The 19902-nt window shown below is 31.5% G+C and overlaps 1 protein-coding gene across 1 annotated transcript; it reads right to left on the bottom strand.

The window, feature by feature from the left end:
* Positions 1 to 1618: 1618 nt before the first annotated feature.
* LOC128173674 (collectin-12-like) lies at positions 1619 to 5568 on the bottom strand. The gene is made up of 4 exons (XM_052839347.1): positions 5069 to 5568; positions 3922 to 3995; positions 2841 to 2928; positions 1619 to 2117 (listed from the first exon to the last, which is right to left on the bottom strand). The coding sequence occupies exons 1-4, from the start codon at positions 5367 to 5369 to the stop codon at positions 1828 to 1830; spliced, it is 753 nt and encodes a 250-aa protein (XP_052695307.1). The 5' UTR covers positions 5370 to 5568; the 3' UTR covers positions 1619 to 1827.
* Between the last annotated feature and the right edge of the window lie 14334 nt (positions 5569 to 19902).

Raw genomic sequence — 19902 nt, 5'->3', positions numbered from 1 at the left:
ACAAAACGTTAGTTGAAATTGAACTTCAATGAACATTAATTTTCGTGGATCAACTTAACAACGAAATCCACGAAAATTGGTATTCAACGAATATTGATGAAACCACAGTATCTGTAATTCCTGTCCCTTGTGTACTCTGAATACACAGTTAGCGTCTGCTTTCAGGGGTATACTTCTAATCGGGGTTAACTCTCTGTGTCCACTCTGGGTTTAATTTGGGTGTACTCTGGGTTTACTCTGGGTCCACTCTAGTAAACCCGAAGTAAACCCAGAGTAAACCCAGAAAGTAGACCCAGGGTCTTTTTGTTAGATTGGGTCTGATCGGTACTGTACTTTTGGTGTTTACTCTGGGTTTACTTTTTGAAAACTTGGGTCCACTCGGGGTTTACTTTGGGTTTACTTGAGATTGCTTTTGAGGTCAACTGTACGCACTGAAGTGTGAAACAGACCCCTTCTTTTATCTTACCGTCCCACTGCCTGTAATTCGTGCCCGCTGTATATTTCAAATACACAGTTAGCGTCTACTTTCAGGGGTCTACTTCTGACTGGGTTTACTCTCTGTGTCCACTCTGGGTTTACTTTGGGTGTACTCTGTATCCAGTCTAGTAAACCCAGGGTAAACCCAGGGTTAAGTTGGGGTTTACTTTCTGTTAGGTTAAGTGTGATCGGTACTGTATAACGGTAAGAGTGATAAATCTTCAAACCTCTATTTTTTTCATTTTTTTCGGGAAACTTAGAATTTAAATCATTTCATTTTTTCGTTCAATTTAGACAGATATTTTGTCTTGATATGTAGATTAAAATGATTCTTGCAACATTGTGGAACTTTTATTTTGTAACGTCAAATTAAATGAGGCGGCTTTCTAGTGCAGCATATAAGTAATGCAATGCACATATTTATTTGTTTTAACTTAACACAAATGTAAATGTAGAAATCAAGTATCCCTTTATTGTTTATTAGGATTTTAATACGGGTGCTATAATATTGTAGCATTAAGTCCTCTGGACAATTAACAAACTTGATCACTGACTAATCACTATTCATATCCTCATATACATATCGATATCCTATTTCTTAAAAAAGTTGTATTTTGATGATATACATATTTTTCGTTTTCATAAAAAAAATTGCATTATTCCCATCCATAATTATTGAAGATTGTTTCCTTGAGAATTTATGATATTCCTTATTCCAGATTATTTGTAAATTCATCTCGCAATGTATCTTTAAAATTTCGGAACGCAATGATTAAACCAAACAAAAGTAAATGAAATGGGATATAATATTGTTCTGCTACTAATTTTAGGTTAAGTTGACATGTTTCCTAGTGTTCACTCATTAATCAACATTAAATTCAAAGTTGAACTTTTCTTTAAACTTTTTATAGTTTAGTTTTTGAGAAACCTCTGATAAAAAAAAACACAGTTTGTTACTTGGTTTTTTTTACGGCTATTAACTATCGTTTGTAAAATGCCAATTCGCTGTGAATAAATTTATGAACTCTGCAAGGTGACTTGTTTGGAAAACAACCGGCCGTAAATTTATAGAGCCTTCGATATACCTCTGAAGCCACTGAAGAATGCTTAAAACAAAATAATTTGATGACTGCAGTTAAGCTTTAATACAGAATTCATGCAGTTTAACAACATACGATAAATACCAATACTTTTTTAAAATTACGAATATACATTGTAACCTCAATGTAGAGAGCTGTGAAAGCATGTTTTCAAATTAATTAGGTAATTTTTCACAAATCCATTGGTCGAAAAAAAAGCATGATTTAAAACATGAATAAAGAAATCTATGTTGGGCTTATATCTAGTCCATTAGAGAAGCACATTGTTCTGTATGAGCGGTTCCACGCACCATTTTGCCAAATATTGCCGAATACTTTTCTCACAAATAAATGCGTTTAAGAACGAGCATGGTCTGTCGTTCCATTCACCATTCCTCAGAATGTCGACGCAGTCCCGTGCATCACCCTTGCTTGGCACGAACTTGTACCAGTTGGTAAAGACCATGGACGTGTTCGAATGGTCCCACACGTAGTGACCTTCAATGTGACGATCGTTTAGTCCAGTCCAAGCTGTACACGTTTCAAAAATATAACGGCAATCTTCAAGAAAAGAAAAAAAAATGATTTCAATTAATGTATAATCAATATTGGACACAACAATATGTGTAAAATAAAGTTTTAATACAGTATAAAGCCAAACACAATTAAATCATATACGCTTATAGTGTCATAATCAGTTTTTCTGGCCACAAGGTACTAATAAATTAATTCAGTGCTTAAGGATAACATTTTCCTAGATTTTTTTCAGAGAATTGTGGATATTTTATTTTATTACTTTACGAAGAAGTGTAGGGAATGAATGAGAAAAAAGAATCCTTTTTAATAATTTCTTGGTGATATTCAGCTCCCTCAGAAACGTTCATGATTAAACGTTGATTAGAATAATCTCCGTTTGATAGAGAAAGACAGAGGATTTGTAGTTGATATAAAATTATTTAGACTTGCTGGTCATACATTTTTACAGTACGTTAAATTCGAATTGTTGAAGTATTCAATACTGAGTTAGGATCAATTCTTACCAATTACCCTTTTCGCCAGTGCACTGTAACGTCATTATATTATTTATTATTTTCTGTGCTGATAAAGTGACGTAACACTGCACTGGCGAAAATGGTACTTCGGAAGAATTGGTTAAAAACGAGTTGTTCTATCTACTGAAAATGCTTACATATGATATTCAACCCTATAATGATATTACAGTCTACACTGTATTTAAGTATTAACTAAACGAAATATGTTCTATGTAACACGAAGACAATTTACCTTTCAAAAGAAATTTAGTCATAAGCCAATCGGATTTCTCTTTCGTTTCAATTTCAACCAAGTGTGCACATTTTTTCTGGCATTCCAGCTGTTTGTAAATAAAAAAAAGATTAAAAAAGAGTTACTTTTCCTGATTTACGAAATTCATGTTTTGATATTATCATTAATATTTAGAGGGATGGATGTTAGTGGTCATTTTTGTACTTTAAAAAGTGAACGTCACTGCGCTTTCCTAGCATTTAACAAAACTGTATGAAATATGATTTATATTGAGTTCACTTTCTTAAACTATCGTTGTTTACAAATATTTTGATATAGACTATTTAAAAGTTTGACTTCTGTCTCTTACAAACTTCGATTGGTATCGTAATGTTAACAAACTATAATTTAGATATTTGAATCAGATTGTCCGTTTATAAATGTACATGTAAATATTCTTTCTTCTATTTAAAAGAGGCTTTCACGTAGCGGTTTATAAAGCCTAAACTTTCCAAAGTTCAAATAGCATACGATTAAATTTATTTACGTCTTTTTTGTATTGGTCTATATTTTGACGTTAAGAGCGCGTGTGATACATCAAGATATATCAATACTTTCGGTACAATTAAAGATCAAGGACTTAAAAAAGGTTGTAAACGGGCTTCTCAGCACCGAGTGTACCTTAACATGTATGGACTCATTAACCTTAAATACATGTAACATGCTGATCGACATAGACGCTAATTTTCTTTTTTCTACTGTTATTGTACATGTACCATTAACGAAACTTAAGAACAATCATAGAAGGCTGTAAATATGAACAATGAAAGCTTATCATAATTCATACGGACTATTAAAATAGCGATCATTGCAGAAAACTATTTAAAGTTAAGAGCTAATCTAATTTTGACCCCGTGCATACTATTGAGTTTTTCATGTGTCTTTAAAATGAGTATAAACGAAAGCAATTGAACATTTACTTTTTTTTTTCAGTTAATAAATTATCATACCGCCCTTACACGCGATATTCAATTTGTCTGCAACTCTTGGTGTGTTACAGGACATATAAAAAAAACATTCAATGCTTAACTAAGGATGATACCTTGGCGTCTTCCCATGTGAATTTCTCCTCTCCATAGAAATAATAGTGACCCAAATACTCTACCAAGTTAAACTCTGTAAGAAACAATGTCATTAAAATAGTTAAAACAGACTAAATGTAATCTAATATATAGAACTATGAAGAAAATAAAAAAACGAATTAAATCTTAGGACATTAATCTTATTTTTTTTTCAAGTGCACTGAAAAAAGACTGAAAAGCACTCAAAAGATTGTCGTGTTCACTTTATCCAAAAATTTGCAATGATTAATATTTTTTCCTTTGTTGATATAAGGTTATGCATTTTAATTTTTATGGTGTCTTTTACATAGATTCATACAGTACTGATCAGACCCACCCTAACAGAAAGTAAACCAGAGCCAGGAATTACAGGCAGTAAGCTGTTAAGATAAAAGAGAGATCTTCTTCACACCTCAGTGCGTATAGTTGACCTCAAAAGCAATGTCCAAGTAAACCCAAAGTAAACAACGAGTAAATCCAAAGTAAACTCAGAGTGGACCCAAATATTCAAAAGAAAAATCCATAGTAAACTCCAAATAAACCTCAAAAAGTAAACACTGAGTTTATTTGGGGTTTACTCTTTGTTAGGTTTGGTCTGATGGTACTGTAACACTAGTAGTACTTAACAAAAGAATGCTAATTGCATCAAATATAATGTTAGACTTACTTTATTTTAGTCTTACTTAAAAGAAATATTAAACATAGCACAAATACGACAATAATCGATTCTTGAATGTTTTAGTATCTATCCTTTGCTATAATTCTCATATTGTCTTTCATATAAATTACAAACACCACAAACATATGAAAAAATATCTAAAGTGAAATTTACATTAAACTGGAATTACTGAAAACAAGACCTGTGACAAAATTCGAAAATAAATATTGACATTACTCTTCAAATTAAAAATTAAAATAGATAGTCTGTTTAATTTTTCAAAAGAATATTTAATACTTATAGCGTACCTAAAACTTGAATTTGAAAACAATAATTCTGAATGTTTTACAGGATATTTTCGGTTGAAGCTAACGGTCCTGTGTGTGGTTACGTATCTAAAAAAAAACAAAACCCCACTAAAATAATAGGTTATCATCTGAATGTGTTTTTATTCAAACAAGACAAGTTACCTTTCTCATAACGTAACATGTGTGAAGATTCCGGGCCCATATACTGATACAAATAATTGTCCTTCTTTACACAGTGAAGTCCAATACAGTGTCTACTTATTTCGCTGTAAAGGAACTCCATACAATAGTCGTCTCCAGAACAAAGTCCTGCACAATGAACAAGACTGCAATCATCTCCATAAAGGATGGCTAGGGATGAGTTGGTCACTTCTTTGTACAATCTGGAATACCAAAACTGTCTTTGCAGACAATGGACTGAAAATAGGAGAGCAGCAAAAAACCACGACAATGTTCTAAACATGGTCCTTACTGTGCATACACTTCAATATTTGAAATGAAATAACCGTGCATATTTTCTATATTTAAGCATTCAGCAAATTGATAAAAGTATTGATTGCTTTCTCATGAAAGGGGACCATAAAAAAGATAACGTTCGATTTCATACATATAATGCATAAGGTAGAATTTCAGCGGTATTTCTTTTCATTCTAACATGAAGCATGTTTTATTCTTATTTTGAGTTGGACTCTATTAAAACAAATTATTTATTTACTTTGGCATTCAGACATCAATAATGAAAACTCAAACATGACGCAACACTCGTAGAAATAATATAGTTTACATTTAACTATTTTTATGTTTTGGTGAAATATTATTGAAAATATTAAAAAGAAAATGCATTTTTTTCTAATCATTTCATTCCAACAACCAAAACACATTAAGCCGAAATGGTTAAGTTCTAAAAAAAATTAGTTTTAAATTTTGGAAAATGGTCTTTATATCAATTTGTTAGATATGTTAGGAATTAGGAGAAATTTATCCTACAAAATCCGAATAATATAAAAACATGGATTGCAAACTGATTGTATTTTTTTTTTTTAACATAAGACACTCTATTTGAAGTAGAGTAGAATAGAAAAAAATCATTGATTTTTGTTTGTCTAAGGACACAATTCTTTAAAAAATATCTAAGGGCAGTATTTGTATCACATAAAAATATCTATAATAATAAATATAAGAAGTAAAATGACAAAACAAAAAAAAAGTAGAAAAAAAAGGTTAAAGTTTATATATTATCGATAAAACATCACTCCTTTTACAATCAGCGTTGCAGTTTTATTCCCCTAATTCTTTCGCAGTATGCTTTGTTTTGTTTTACCTGCCAAAACTGCTGATCACTGCCTTATAGTCAAGAGAATATCAAATAATTTATATGCAAAACACAACTTAATGAAAGCGTCAAAAGAACAAGTGTAAAAGCAATACTTTGTTTTAAAATGAAATGTGTGTAATATCCGTGGATTTGAAATGAACAAAATCGCCTTCCTTTAGTTTCATGAATACTCGTAAACAGACATGTTCGTATTTTTATCCAAAATTACAGTTTCGATGATATTTTGATTTGAAGTTTTAGTCTTTCATGAAATGAAAATGTATCTGTCACCTTGCAGTCAATTTTAAGTTAATGTATTGCCTTTAAAAAGCTATAAAAGTTTTGCCTTGAAAATGTCTTTGCTATACACAACAAATTGTAGTATTACGTTTTGTCGATTTTACACCAGACAAAAAATGTTGATTTCTGAGAACTAAGATTGTTATCGAATTCATCATAACAAGCGATACAGTTTGTAATTATGATAGGAAACAGTCACTCAAACAGGTAACTCCTGATGGCTCGAACTTCGATCTCTCGGAGTGAGTATCCAGTCCCAAATTCTTTCGCAATAAAAGTAACGCTTGCTTTCTTTGACTCTTAATCTCTCAATACCTTGATCTCTCGAAGTCATACTGCTGTCCTGGTTATCATTAATAAATGTGGATTTCTCTCGATACTCCAAAGTGGCAATATATATGCAAGCATTACCTAATTAATAGCCATACTTGGTCTTTTAAATGGTTTAACGCGTAAAACGTATTTGTCTCACATAAAAATATCTATAATAATAAATATAAGAAGTAAAATGACAAAACAAAAAAAAAGTAGAAAAAAAAAGGTTAAAGTTTATATATTATCGATAAAACATCACTCCTTTTACAATCAGCGTTGCAGTTTTATTCCCCTAATTCTTTCGCAGTATGCTTTGTTTTGTTTTACCTGCCAAAACTGCTGATCACTGCCTTATAGTCAAGAGAATATCAAATAATTTATATGCAAAACACAACTTAATGAAAGCGTCAAAAGAACAAGTGTAAAAGCAATACTTTGTTTTAAAATGAAATGTGTGTAATATCCGTGGATTTGAAATGAACAAAATCGCCTTCCTTTAGTTTCATGAATACTCGTAAACAGACATGTTCGTATTTTTATCCAAAATTACAGTTTCGATGATATTTTGATTTGAAGTTTTAGTCTTTCATGAAATGAAAATGTATCTGTCACCTTGCAGTCAATTTTAAGTTAATGTATTGCCTTTAAAAAGCTATAAAAGTTTTGCCTTGAAAATGTCTTTGCTATACACAACAAATTGTAGTATTACGTTTTGTCGATTTTACACCAGACAAAAAATGTTGATTTCTGAGAACTAAGATTGTTATCGAATTCATCATAACAAGCGATACAGTTTGTAATTATGATAGGAAACAGTCACTCAAACAGGTAACTCCTGATGGCTCGAACTTCGATCTCTCGGAGTGAGTATCCAGTCCCAAATTCTTTCGCAATAAAAGTAACGCTTGCTTTCTTTGACTCTTAATCTCTCAATACCCTTGATCTCTCGAAGTCATACTGCTGTCCTGGTTATCATTAATAAATGTGGATTTCTCTCGATACTCCAAAGTGGCAATATATATGCAAGCATTACCTAATTAATAGCCATACTTGGTCTTTTAAATGGCTTAACGCGTAAAACGCATGACCCGTGTAACAGGATGTTTATTCAGGCGACACGTGTCTTGTGTAGTGATACTTGATCGATGCTTGATTGTTCTCAGCATTACCTAATCAATTATTAATATTTATTATGAGACGAGACGACAATTTTAAGTCATTAGTACTTATTTAGTGCATTAGTACTCAGCAATTTAGTCATGTTATGATGAATAGGGAAAACAATATAACTTTTAACAATTGTGTTTTTATTTAAACCACCCAGATCAGTAAATTTCATTTATCACTGAAATATTTCGGTATTAAGATATTTCCGGTAATACTAAATTAAAAACACCCGTCGGTCAACCCAGTAAATTCCAAACTCTTGAAAACTCAAAATCTTTATCTCTCGTGCCTATTTCTCGGTTTTGTGGACTTCAAGCTATCGAGAAATGTATCTGGATATCACAAAATACGACAGATCTTAAGCTAATCATAAGATATTACCGTTTTGAGAAACAGCTATTGTAATATCTTTCAACAAATTCTGGTCTTTAGATAGATCTAAGTCAAAAGATACATGCAGTTCTCTCTGTGAAAAGGATCCTTTGCTTAAAAATGCTGCAAAATGAACCATAATATTGTTTGTTTTATCCATAAAGTCTATTAAAACTGAGTTAAAATGTTATATATAGGTAAAGGTTTTTCAACACATTATTATCCACAGAAATGATGGAAACAAAAACGGACAAGAATATCGGCCTAGATAATTGGTACCAGTTAATATCGTGATGGAATTTTAAATACTATTTTGTCGTGCAAAAGACTGTTAACGTTTACTGCATATGAATAATAGAAAAATGATAAATCCATATAAAAAACAAAACGTAATTTTACTCATACAAAAAGATAAAGCACAAATAAAATTAAGCATTAATTTTTTTGAATGTCTGACATTTTGTTATAATGACGACTGCATAAGCTAGATTGTTTAATCACACCCCAGTATAACGTCAGTCTATCAAATCATGCATTGCAGAATTGAATCTAATAGATTCATTTATGCATTAACCGTTCTCTATGAACCATAATATTTAAAATTTAATCTTTAACAAATTTGCAAGTGAAATCATTTCAAATGTACTCCATTTTGGTCCATTTTATGACAAACGCACAAATTGATTTCGGCATCATCTTACCCAACTGGCCTTAAATTGTCATAGAATTTATATGGTGAAACACAAAACTCTGAAAAGATCTTTTTAAATCGAATTTAAATTGGAATTTACACTCGAGGAAACAATGTATAAATCATCGTTCAGTTATGTAACAAAGAATAATGATAAGAATTGAAAAGTGAAAGTCCCAGTTTTAAAATGTTAATTCTCTCATACGCCGACGTGCATGAAATTTTTTCAATGTTTATTTGTACGATTACATTATATATTTTTATGAGAACTATGAGTTCTGTATCATATGGTGACTTTTTCCTTATGGATGGAACAGGCAAGTCGGGCTAGCTAATCTTTTGGACACACATGCATGATAGACTCCCATATTTTTAAGGGCATGGTTTTCATTTGAAGGTTAAGAAAGACAGCTTTTACTGTTCTTAACTGTTCGAATCTTAATACGTACCTAAAAGGAAAAAGTTTACTTGTTTTCAAGTATACTAGAACAAAGTACTAAAAAGGTATATAGTTTGAATGTAATTTCAATAACCGCCATCACCTCCACTTTCCTTTGATAGATATGTGCAGTAATTTGCATTTTTCGCCCTCAAAATTTAAGTATTTTTTAACGAGCTTTAAAAATAAGGTGGCAGATAGTTGAAATCATATTGAAAATAAGTGTGTAAAATGTTACGTCACGTCATAATGTAGAAATGACATCATGATTTTTTTTTAGTATGATGTGTATAATTATGGGAAGAAAAACATACGTTAAAATCCTACTTAAGCAAACCTGCGCTCTATACTTCCAAATGCAAAATATATAGAAAAAATGATATTATTTTTATTTTTATTTGTTTGCAAAATGACGGGAATTGTGTCATTTATGTGACGTAATAGAATAATGATGAGTAAAATCAAGATTAAAGTGTTAGGCATTCTCTGTACAATGATTTATGGATATTTGATTTTTATACGACACTCTTTAAAAATTTGTTAAAATTGGGGGCAGATATTTATCCATACCAAATATTGTCTTTTTTAATGTTTGTCACCTTTTTGATATACCCTTCTCATATGACAATAAAATACTGGTCGTTAACTTTTCTTGTTTTGCCTCGGACTAGAATGTCGCGACGTCATTGGATGAAACGCGTCACGTGGCTGCCTTACAAATTTCTTTAAAAGGCAAGCGTCAAAATTTATAGCGCAACATGGCGGACGTAACGTTATTTGAACTGATTTTCTACACAAACGTTTGTTTACATATCACATTTTAGGTCCTCGACAAAACAAAACACTTATTAGGTTTGTTACTGACTGTTTAAAGAAATTTGTGGGGTCGGTAAAGTCCATAGAAGGCTCGGCTCCGCCTCGCCTTCTATGGACTTTACCGACCCCACAAATTTCTTTAAACAGTCAGTAACAAACCTAATAAGTAATATTATAAGGCAAGCCGACAAAATCTTATTCTGAGAGGTCAGGATATTCCCATATCAGCAGCAAGCAAAATTAATTTCGATTGAAACGCGCTTTCTGATTGGCTAAGAAACTATTAAAAAAACATCTTATGAATAATGTTGTCTTTGTTGCAGTAAGACTTATCAAAAAGACGCAACGATTCGCATGACGTTACGTTTGAGGTTTGTACTATTTGACCTAATTGGAAAGGTCTTTCTGGGTTTTTTCTACAATAATGGCAAAAATTATAATTTTTAATAATTCAATGTTTGTCACTTTTTTGATATACACTTCTCATATGTCAATAAAATACTGGTCGTTAACTTTTCTTATTAGGCAAGTCGACAAAATCTTATTCTGAGAGGTCAGGATATTCCCATATCAGCAGCAAGAAAAATTAATTTCGATTGTAACGCGCTTTCTGATTGGCTAAGAAACTATAAAAAAAAATCTTATGAATAATGTTGTCTTTGTTGCAGTAAGACTAATCAAAAAGACGCAACGATTCGCATGACGTTACGTTTGAGGTTTGAACATTTTGACGTTATTTGAAAGGTCTTTCTGGGTTTTTTCTACAATTAATAGCAAAAATCATAATTTTTCAACAATGATTTCAATTTTTTTTTTAATTTTTATACAAAAATGGTTTACGATTGTTTACGCTTTTATAAAGCGTCGCTGTCAAAAACAATTTTTGTCGGATAAAACGTATGACTATTGAATTCATTTCTAAAAGAAATAAGCAACTGTTATTTTTTTTACTCTTGTTGTATTTTCAAAACAAATGTTTGTCATGTCAGACAAAACAATTGCCAAACGCGTACATATGCTTAATTTTGATATGATTCTCAAAATCTATTGGAAGCTCTATCATCTACATCTATATAATTGGATTATCTTCCTTGAGAATTTCATTTTTTTTTTTTCGGAAATAATGAATCACTCCAGTGATGGTAGCAAATTTGATTGATACACTTTTGTTAATTTAATTGGTTCAGAGACTTTTAAAGCAGAATTGTACTATATTGTCATTCTATATCAAAATCTGGTTTTTAATTAATAGTTTAATATAACGAGTTTATGATGTCTTTGAAAATGAACGTCTAAATTAGGTCCATCATTAGAAAAATGTTTAGTTTCAGTATATCATTCTCACAATAAAAAAAACCCGATGATCCGTATTAGTTTTCTGTATGAATAGTGTTTCTACAGTTCTGTTAGCAAAGAATGTGCGTGAAAAGTACACATGTCCCGTCGTAAAGTCTTTATTATTTACCCAGTAGATTTAAAATTAAGGATATGGCAATTGTCACAAGAGCTTTAAAAAGGACTGGTAAGATAGATTATAAGAATGAACAGTTTAATAGCAATTAAGTAGAACTAATTAAACAAGACCTTGGACTCAGCTATCTATTTCTTGCGTCAAAACATCTTAGGAAGACGCAGTCTCAAGCGAAATATGCACCGATTGCGTAGTCTTAGCTTAAAAGCCAGACAAATCTTGTTGACTTCAAAGAGCCATGGCTGAGTGGTCAGCAGTGAAATAGACAGGCCTACGTCACATTGTTGTTTGACACACCTACCCAAAGTCCAAGCTTTTGTTTAAATGGTTCTATTATAAAGTGCAGAGTTATTGATAAAGCAAAGTAGTTCTAATGTTTCGAAAAAAACGTTGATTAGTCAGAATGGACATCGATTTTGTTGCAGGAGGCGGAGTTTACTCCATTTAATGAATTTTATCTAAATTATCGAGAACGGGTTAGGCAAAAGGTTATTATAATTAAATTATCTTTAGAAGTGCATTTTCCAGGTTAAGAATGTCAATCAAATTAAATTGAGATGGTTCATATTAATAATGCTGATGGAACAGCCAAACGTTTGTTTATTTACAAATTTAAATTATATATATATTGATAGGCACGTAGGGATTTACGTGCTTGGCAAATGGCCATTAAACATTTTATTAATAAACAATTAACGACATTATCAAAGATGAACAAATAGTTTTAAAACTCATATTTACATTTCTACAGAAAATGATTTTGGGGACAATTTTTTTGTTTTTTTTGTTGTTGTTTACTTTCAATGTAGGGAGATAAAAGCATACGGTAATAGAAATAATTTTTGTTAAATGTTTAGTGTTTATATGCCGCACTGCTGACACATATCTCCACATGATTAATCATATTTCAAAGTTTCGTCAAAAATATTACAAAATATTGACTGGGGTAAATGGCAACATTGGTTATATAAGTCTTCAAGAGACAAAACATTGCCCGACGCAAAGCGGATAATTTTTTCAACTCAACATAGAATTCACGAATTCAATTTTGCGCAAAGTTCATTTCTTAAATATCCTCGGCATCAAACGGTCACTGGTGATATTTCGCCACCCGTAAGATGTTTTAACTGATTCTACTTCACAGTAATTCGCCGTTACCTTGTTTTAGAGTCGCGAAGAGTTATTTATGCCATTGTTTACGAGTCAACAAATTAGAAGATATTGATTGAAATGGAGGGAATATTCTCTAGATATTATTCGTAGTCGGTCAATATTTAAACAATATTGACCGGTGATTTTTTTGGACGAGCTTATATTACAATTATTGACTATTCGTCTTTATAAAGTTATATAGTGAGAACATACTACTAGATATAACGAAATTAAATAATGGATCTAAAAAAGGATATAAAAACTTTTAAAAAAGCACGAATTAAATACAAATTGAACCTTCTGTTTCCTGGATGTGAAAATAGTTGGTTAAAGTTTAATGGTCATTGTATAATGGGAATGTAATCAAAGGCCACGTGGGTGGATACAAAATTTAATGTGGTATCATTTCTATATTACGTTTTCAAATTTTTTCTTTTTCACGGCAATGCCTTTATAGTGTGAAACTTCAAAAAAGCATACGATTAAACAATAAAACTCATGCATTTTGTAATTTTTTTTATTGTAATTAAAGAATGTAAACGAAAATAACTTAATATGGAAGACTAACTGCACAGCTGTTAAATATCAGAAAAAAAATTATTGAACAGAATATAGATTATGCATACAAAAAGACAGAACAAAGGCAAACCTCGTTTTTTTTTTTTGATTGGACTTTAAATTAGGAGAATATTTCTAAAATTTGTCATTATATACGTTTTCCTAAAATGTGTAATATCCGTGTTTTTTGTTTCATGAACAATAAGTGCACCAAGAGAGCATAATTTTAATTGTGTTATGTGTTCTAGTAAACATTGCACTTCATCTATACTCCGTATATATAATAGTTACTACAATATAATGACTAATAAAATTTAGGAATGATAGAGAAGTTTTGACAATAACGTATTTGTTGTTTTATATACCACATAGGTTTTATGTGGTATATATAGGGTTTATTTGTATGTAGTTAAGGAAACAAGCATAACAAGTTTCTCGAGAAAAAAAAAAGAAACACCTCTGCTACCATTTCAAAGAACCTTTTTGAACCTCATTAAATAGAAATGACTGTAAACTTTATGCATTCAGGTATCTCTTTCACTTTCCACTTTCCACTCTGAAATGAAGTTCCTGAATTTGAATTCCTTTTATGTTGGTAACGGCACGTGGTATGTTTAATGACTAAGCAGACTTAATTAACCATATAATAACAAGCTATATCTAAATTCAGAGAAAAAAATATTCTGAAGGAATGGTAACATTAATGATTTACATCTTTAAAATGTCAAAGAGGAATATAAATCATATTACAATGCGAAAGATGGTAACATTAGAATCAGATAAATCGTATTTCAAATGATACTTTTATTCACCAAGCTAATACTCCCAAGCGACCCACAGCTCGTGACTATATCTCAGTTTAATGAGGAAATACACAAAACCAATGCAACAGTAAAGCAATTAACAAACATAATTTATTGTCTCCGTGACTTAATTTTAGCTTTTGACAAATTCTAGAGCCACAAACTGAATAACTGTAAATGAAAGGCACTTAAAAAATTTGATAACATCCTTATTTCTAAAATAAAGGGTTTCCAAACACCAATTTTTTGTATTTTCCTTGTCAACACCCAATTCGTAGAAGTTGACCTTCTTTGGCATAAAAAGAGAGCCTCTGATATATAAGAAATCAAGAAAATATTAATACAAGAACACCGAAAAGAATAACATCCCCCTCGTAATATGAGACATTGTGGTGTCGGGGATTCATCATGTAATTGAGATCACAAAGACTGTTGTCATGTTGTAAATTTTATATTTACTGCCAACCGGCAAATTCAAAACTTACAACACGGCATTATTCCCACGCTCTAGGGTGTATATAAGGAGGGGGCAGATGCATTTACATGGTTGTGCAATTCCCTCGATTCTTCGCGAAAAGACACAGCATTTGTGTTATAGTTTGCTCATTTAATTTTTTTTGTTTAATTCAGTGATTTACATTTGGCATTCAGACGATTAATAAATGCAGAAATACAAATATGATTCATAATGAATAGAAGCGTAGTTTAAGATCTAGCAATCTGTAGTCTGCTGTCTAGGAAAACTCGAGTTAGCATTTCGTTACTTTAATCCCATTTTTAAAACAATGGCAAATCTTAAGAAGAAGAGATCTTAAGATTTCCTCATTGAAACTTCCCTTCTAGCTTGTAGGTTTCAATACCCGGCTTGAGAAAAAATATACGGGAATTTGTCTATGCAGAAGAGATGAAAGTATCCGGATGTTATGGTTTAAAAACTGTACAATGGATTCAAAGTGACTGCCAAATAGAAAAAAAAAATGTAAACATTTCTCATCAAAATTTAAGTAAGAAAACGGCTTCCATTCTTGTGAATTTTCCTGAGTTAAGTGATAATGTTTTAATGGAGATATCTTGGTAATTGTCCTCTTCATCAATTTTATTTGCACTTTTTTCACTTGTATGTGTAATTGTATTAAAATTTATGTGCGGCATGAATATCTTGGGATGGACTTTAGGATTTTGAATTATTACAGGTGTGGTCACGCACGGGAAACTTGTCTCTTTTGTTAGACATTTTAGTTTAAAATTGATCAGTTTGAAATTGATCATATAATAGAATTGAATCAATATCAAACCAAGTCAATGCGCAAAACCTCATCGAACAATGCAAAAGCTATCACTTGTACCTGTAATGAAACTGAAATGATGAAACGGATATGGATTCAAACTTCCCCTTGATAGAAGTTGATCGTGTGAAACCGACGATGAAAGTATTGATAATTCGCAGGTCGCTTTTTACATCTATATTACTATATTAAAATAATAGACTCGAACTTTTGGGCTTTCATACAGAGAAATCGGAAGAGTACTTATATTCAAAACATCATTGGTACTTGAAAATTATTTTTTCTCAATCAAGCTTCACCAATTAATTATCAACGAAAATTATTTTTAAAAATCCTGATATCATCTGGATTTTTTGGATTTTACAATCTTGCGCATGCGCTTTACATTGGCGCTAAATCACTGGAGGCTCTTTAGTTTATGTTTCCACAATTTCACATTTGCATGAATTAACTCAGAAACGATGATACAAATACGTGTACGTTTTTATTGAAAATTTCCTATATTTTCTATTCATAAAAAAAATACTGGAGATAGCTCTAAATCAGAGCATTTAATATGAAAAATCCCGAAAGTGCCGTGTAAATTTTAAGCGAGTAAGGAACGAATGCGTTCCGTGTATTGTCTCTGTAGCAAAGAAAATACGTTTACTTTGGTGAAAAAATGTCGAATTCTTCTTTAATATGAATTGAATTTTAGATGAAAGGTATTTACAGCCTCAAAATGGTTTGTTATGAATAATTTGACGGTTATTTTAATGCAGCTTCATTAATTTTCCTCAAAATCGTTTTTGAGCTATTCTATATTTTTTTGCTACATTACGGGTATATGGGAGGCATTTTAACTGTAGTGCAGGCCTGTTCCGAGACAAAGATAGATTATTGTAACTAAGCAGAGTGTAGTGAAATTAATAGCATTATTGTAGGCTTAAAGCTTGCTTATGTAAATGTCAACAAAACGTGTATCGATGTATCTATTTCGTAAATGTCCGATATCATATCTAATGTCAATCCGTGCATGGGTCAAAGTCTAGTATATTTGAAAAAATACACTCGTAAACTCAAGAAACTATTTGAATTTTGTGTTTCTCTAATATTTCTTTGCAAAACTAAATTAAAGAAAATGTACAAGTAAAACGAAGAACCATATGCATTTTCAATTTTCTTTCACCTTGTTTACAAGTTATACAAACACTACATTTCTAATTCAAGCCAGTCAAGTTGGTGAAAAAATACTTTTCTGTAAGCAATTAAACCATTTTGTTATGTTTTTTATGCGTTTTGTGATATCAACAAAATTCAAAAATAAGCAGCAACATTTGTTCATAACAGCAATTTACCCTTAAGTGTACTGAATGCTCAAAGTGCACCGATAAAATCTATAATTTAGAAAACTAGACAGTTATTGACCGTGTATCATATTAACCTATTACACCTGATTCGCATACCGTCTTGATGGCTCGAACTTCGGTCTCTCGGAGTGAGTATCCAGTCCCGAATTCTTTCCCTATAAAACTAACGCTTGCTTTCTTGGACTCTTAATCTCTCAATACCCCTGATCTTTCGAAGTCATACTGAAGTCCTCTTTATTATTAATAAATGTGAATTTCCTCTAGGGAGGATTTTTTTATTTTTTCAAAATTTATTTCCGGTCATTCGTTTCCTGTCCCGCGACGAAAAAGCTTGTCATCTCGAGATCTCAAAAATGGTAAAGACTTGAACAACCAAACTTCGTACGATGATAGTCCTCTGTATGTAGATGTGTTTAAACTATTTTGTTTTGTTCGTCGTAACTTCCGGTCGTCATCGGAAGCACTTCAAAAATAGTTATTTTACGCATTTAATTCATTTTCCATAAAATAAGAGTATATGTATAAATCTATTCATAAGTTATCTATGCAATGTTACATCAACAAAAAAATTCTACTTCCGGTGAGATATCTCAGTCATCTCAGGTAGCTTTTTTAAAACACACTTTGTAACCGCGAGATCTCAGAAACTATAAGTGATCAAGACACGAAACTTTTATGGATGATAGACATCGGATTGAAGATGTGTTAATTTGGTTTCATGTTTTCTGCCGTCACTTCCGGTCCACACAAGAAGAGTTCAAACAAATTGAGTATTTATCAGTTAAACTGTTTTCCGTTGATATTTTTAGTTAGATAAATGAAAAATAATGTACAAAAGGCAAGTATACAAAAAGTATTCAATACAATTTACATTGAACGCTTCCGTTTGTCCGTTTCCTGTCCCGAGAGCAAAAACCTTATTTCGACGAGATCTCGAAACGGTAACGACTTGAACAACCAAACTTTGTAAGATGATAGATCTATGTATGTACATGTGTTAACACTATTTTGTTTTATCCGGCATAACTTCCGGTCGTCATAGGAAGTACACCCAATTTTGATTTTTTTTAAATATTCTAGTTATTTAGCATTGAAGTAACATTTTAGCTATAGAAATACAAAAGGTCATCTACATGTACACATGGTAAAAAAAAAGTTCTACTTCTGGTGAGACAACTCAAATATCTCAGGTAGCCTTCATTTTAACTATTATAACTGACAAAAACTTGAACATCCAAACTTTGAGGAAAGACAACATTAATACATTATATCCATTTTCCGTTTACAAGATAACTGGCTTTTTTGTGCAGATTAATACATGAGGAACGGAAGACCTTTTTTTTTTGCTATAGCAACAAAACTCTAGTTAAGGTCTTCCGTTTCCAACGGAAGACCTTATAGTGATTGTAATGTTTCTTTTTATTAAGGTCTTCCGTTTCCAACGGAAGACCTTATAGTGATTGTAATGTTTTTTATTATTTTTTTTCCCCCTTTTTTTGTCCACAAGATTTCTCAGAGATGGCTGGACAAATTTTTGTGAAATTTTGTGGAATGAAAGATAATGACAATATCTCTAGGCGTTTTTTTCATTTTGATAAAAATCATTTCCTGTTGTCCGTTTCCTGTACCGCGTTGAAAAAGCTTGTCACCTCGAGATCTCAGAATCGATAAAGACTTGAGCATCCAAACTTTAAGGGATGATAGACCTATATCTGTAGATGTGTTTAACTATTTTGTTTTGTTCGTCATAACTTCTGGTCGTCACCGGAACCACTTAAAAAATAACTTAAAAAACTTTTACGCATTAAATTTCTTTTCCATAAAATAAATATATAAGTATAAATCTATACATAGGTTGTGTATGCGATGTTATATTAACAAAAAAATTCTACTTCCGGTGAGATATCTCAAGTATCTCAGGAAGCTTTTTGGAAACACATTTTGTAGCCACGAGATCTCGGAAACTATTAATGATCAAGCCCAAAAACTTTCATGGATGGTAGACATTTGATTGAAGATGTGTTTAACCGGTTTCATTTTTTCTTCCGTCACTTCCGGTCCACACAGGAAGAGTTCAAACAAATTGAGCTGTTTATCAGTTTATCTGTTTTCCTTTGATATTTGTAATGAAGTTGATGAATAAATAAGTAGAAAGGGAAGTACAAAAAAAAATTAAATAAAATTTACATTGAGCACTTCCGTTTGTCTGTTTCCTGTCCCGAGACAAAAAACCTTGATTCCCAGAGATCTCAAAAATGGTGACGATTGGAACAATCAAACTTTGTGAGATGATAGACTTATGTATGTACATGTGTTTACACTATTTTGTTTTGTTCGGCGTAACTTCCGGTCGTCACCGGAAGCACTTCAAAAATTTGTTTTTTTCATATTTTATTCATTTTGCATAAAATGAAAATATCAGTATACAATTTTACATATGTTATCTATATAATGTTAAATTAGCAAACAAATTTTACTTCCGGTGAGATATCTCAAATATCTCTATGTAGCTTTTTTTTTTTTTTTTTACAAATTTGATGTCCGCGAGATTTTTGTCACTGTAAGTGATTTAGACACGAAGCTTTCATGATTTATAGAAATTTGATTGGCAATGTGTTTAACGGGTTTTATTTTGTCAACATTCCTCCGTTTCCGGTCCCCAGACAAAAAATATTGTTTCAAAGAGATCTCAGATTTGGCAGAGACGTGAACAACCAAACTTTGAGGAAAGATTGACTGATGATTGTACAAATGGTTAACATGATTTGTTTAGTTCGGCGTTTCTTCCGGTTGTCACAGAAAGTACTTCAACAATTGATTTCTATTTCATTCTCGTTGTTTTACTTTTAAGTAACGTCTGGATATATCATTTAAAATAATTATCATATCCACTATTTTTTCTATGTGAGAGAAGCAACGTCTTACAGTTAAATTAATACATTTATATCAAAACGGAAGACCT

The sequence above is a fragment of the Crassostrea angulata genome, chromosome 2 (assembly GCF_025612915.1).
Source record: "Crassostrea angulata isolate pt1a10 chromosome 2, ASM2561291v2, whole genome shotgun sequence".
NCBI lineage: Eukaryota > Metazoa > Mollusca > Bivalvia > Ostreida > Ostreidae > Magallana > Magallana angulata.
This window is presented reverse-complemented; position numbering and strand designations above follow the sequence as displayed.

Bases quoted from the DNA above. Each gene is read 5' to 3' on its own strand.
- LOC128173674 (XM_052839347.1), bottom strand. From the start codon at position 5,369: ATGTTTAGAACATTGTCGTGGTTTTTTGCTGCTCTCCTATTTTCAGTC. The intron at 3,996-5,068 runs GTAACTTGTCTT...TGTTTCTTACAG, and splicing joins CATGTTACGTTATGAGAAAG to AGTTTAACTTGGTAGAGTAT. The intron at 2,929-3,921 runs GTATCATCCTTA...ATTTACAAACAG, and splicing joins TCACATGGGAAGACGCCAAG to CTGGAATGCCAGAAAAAATG.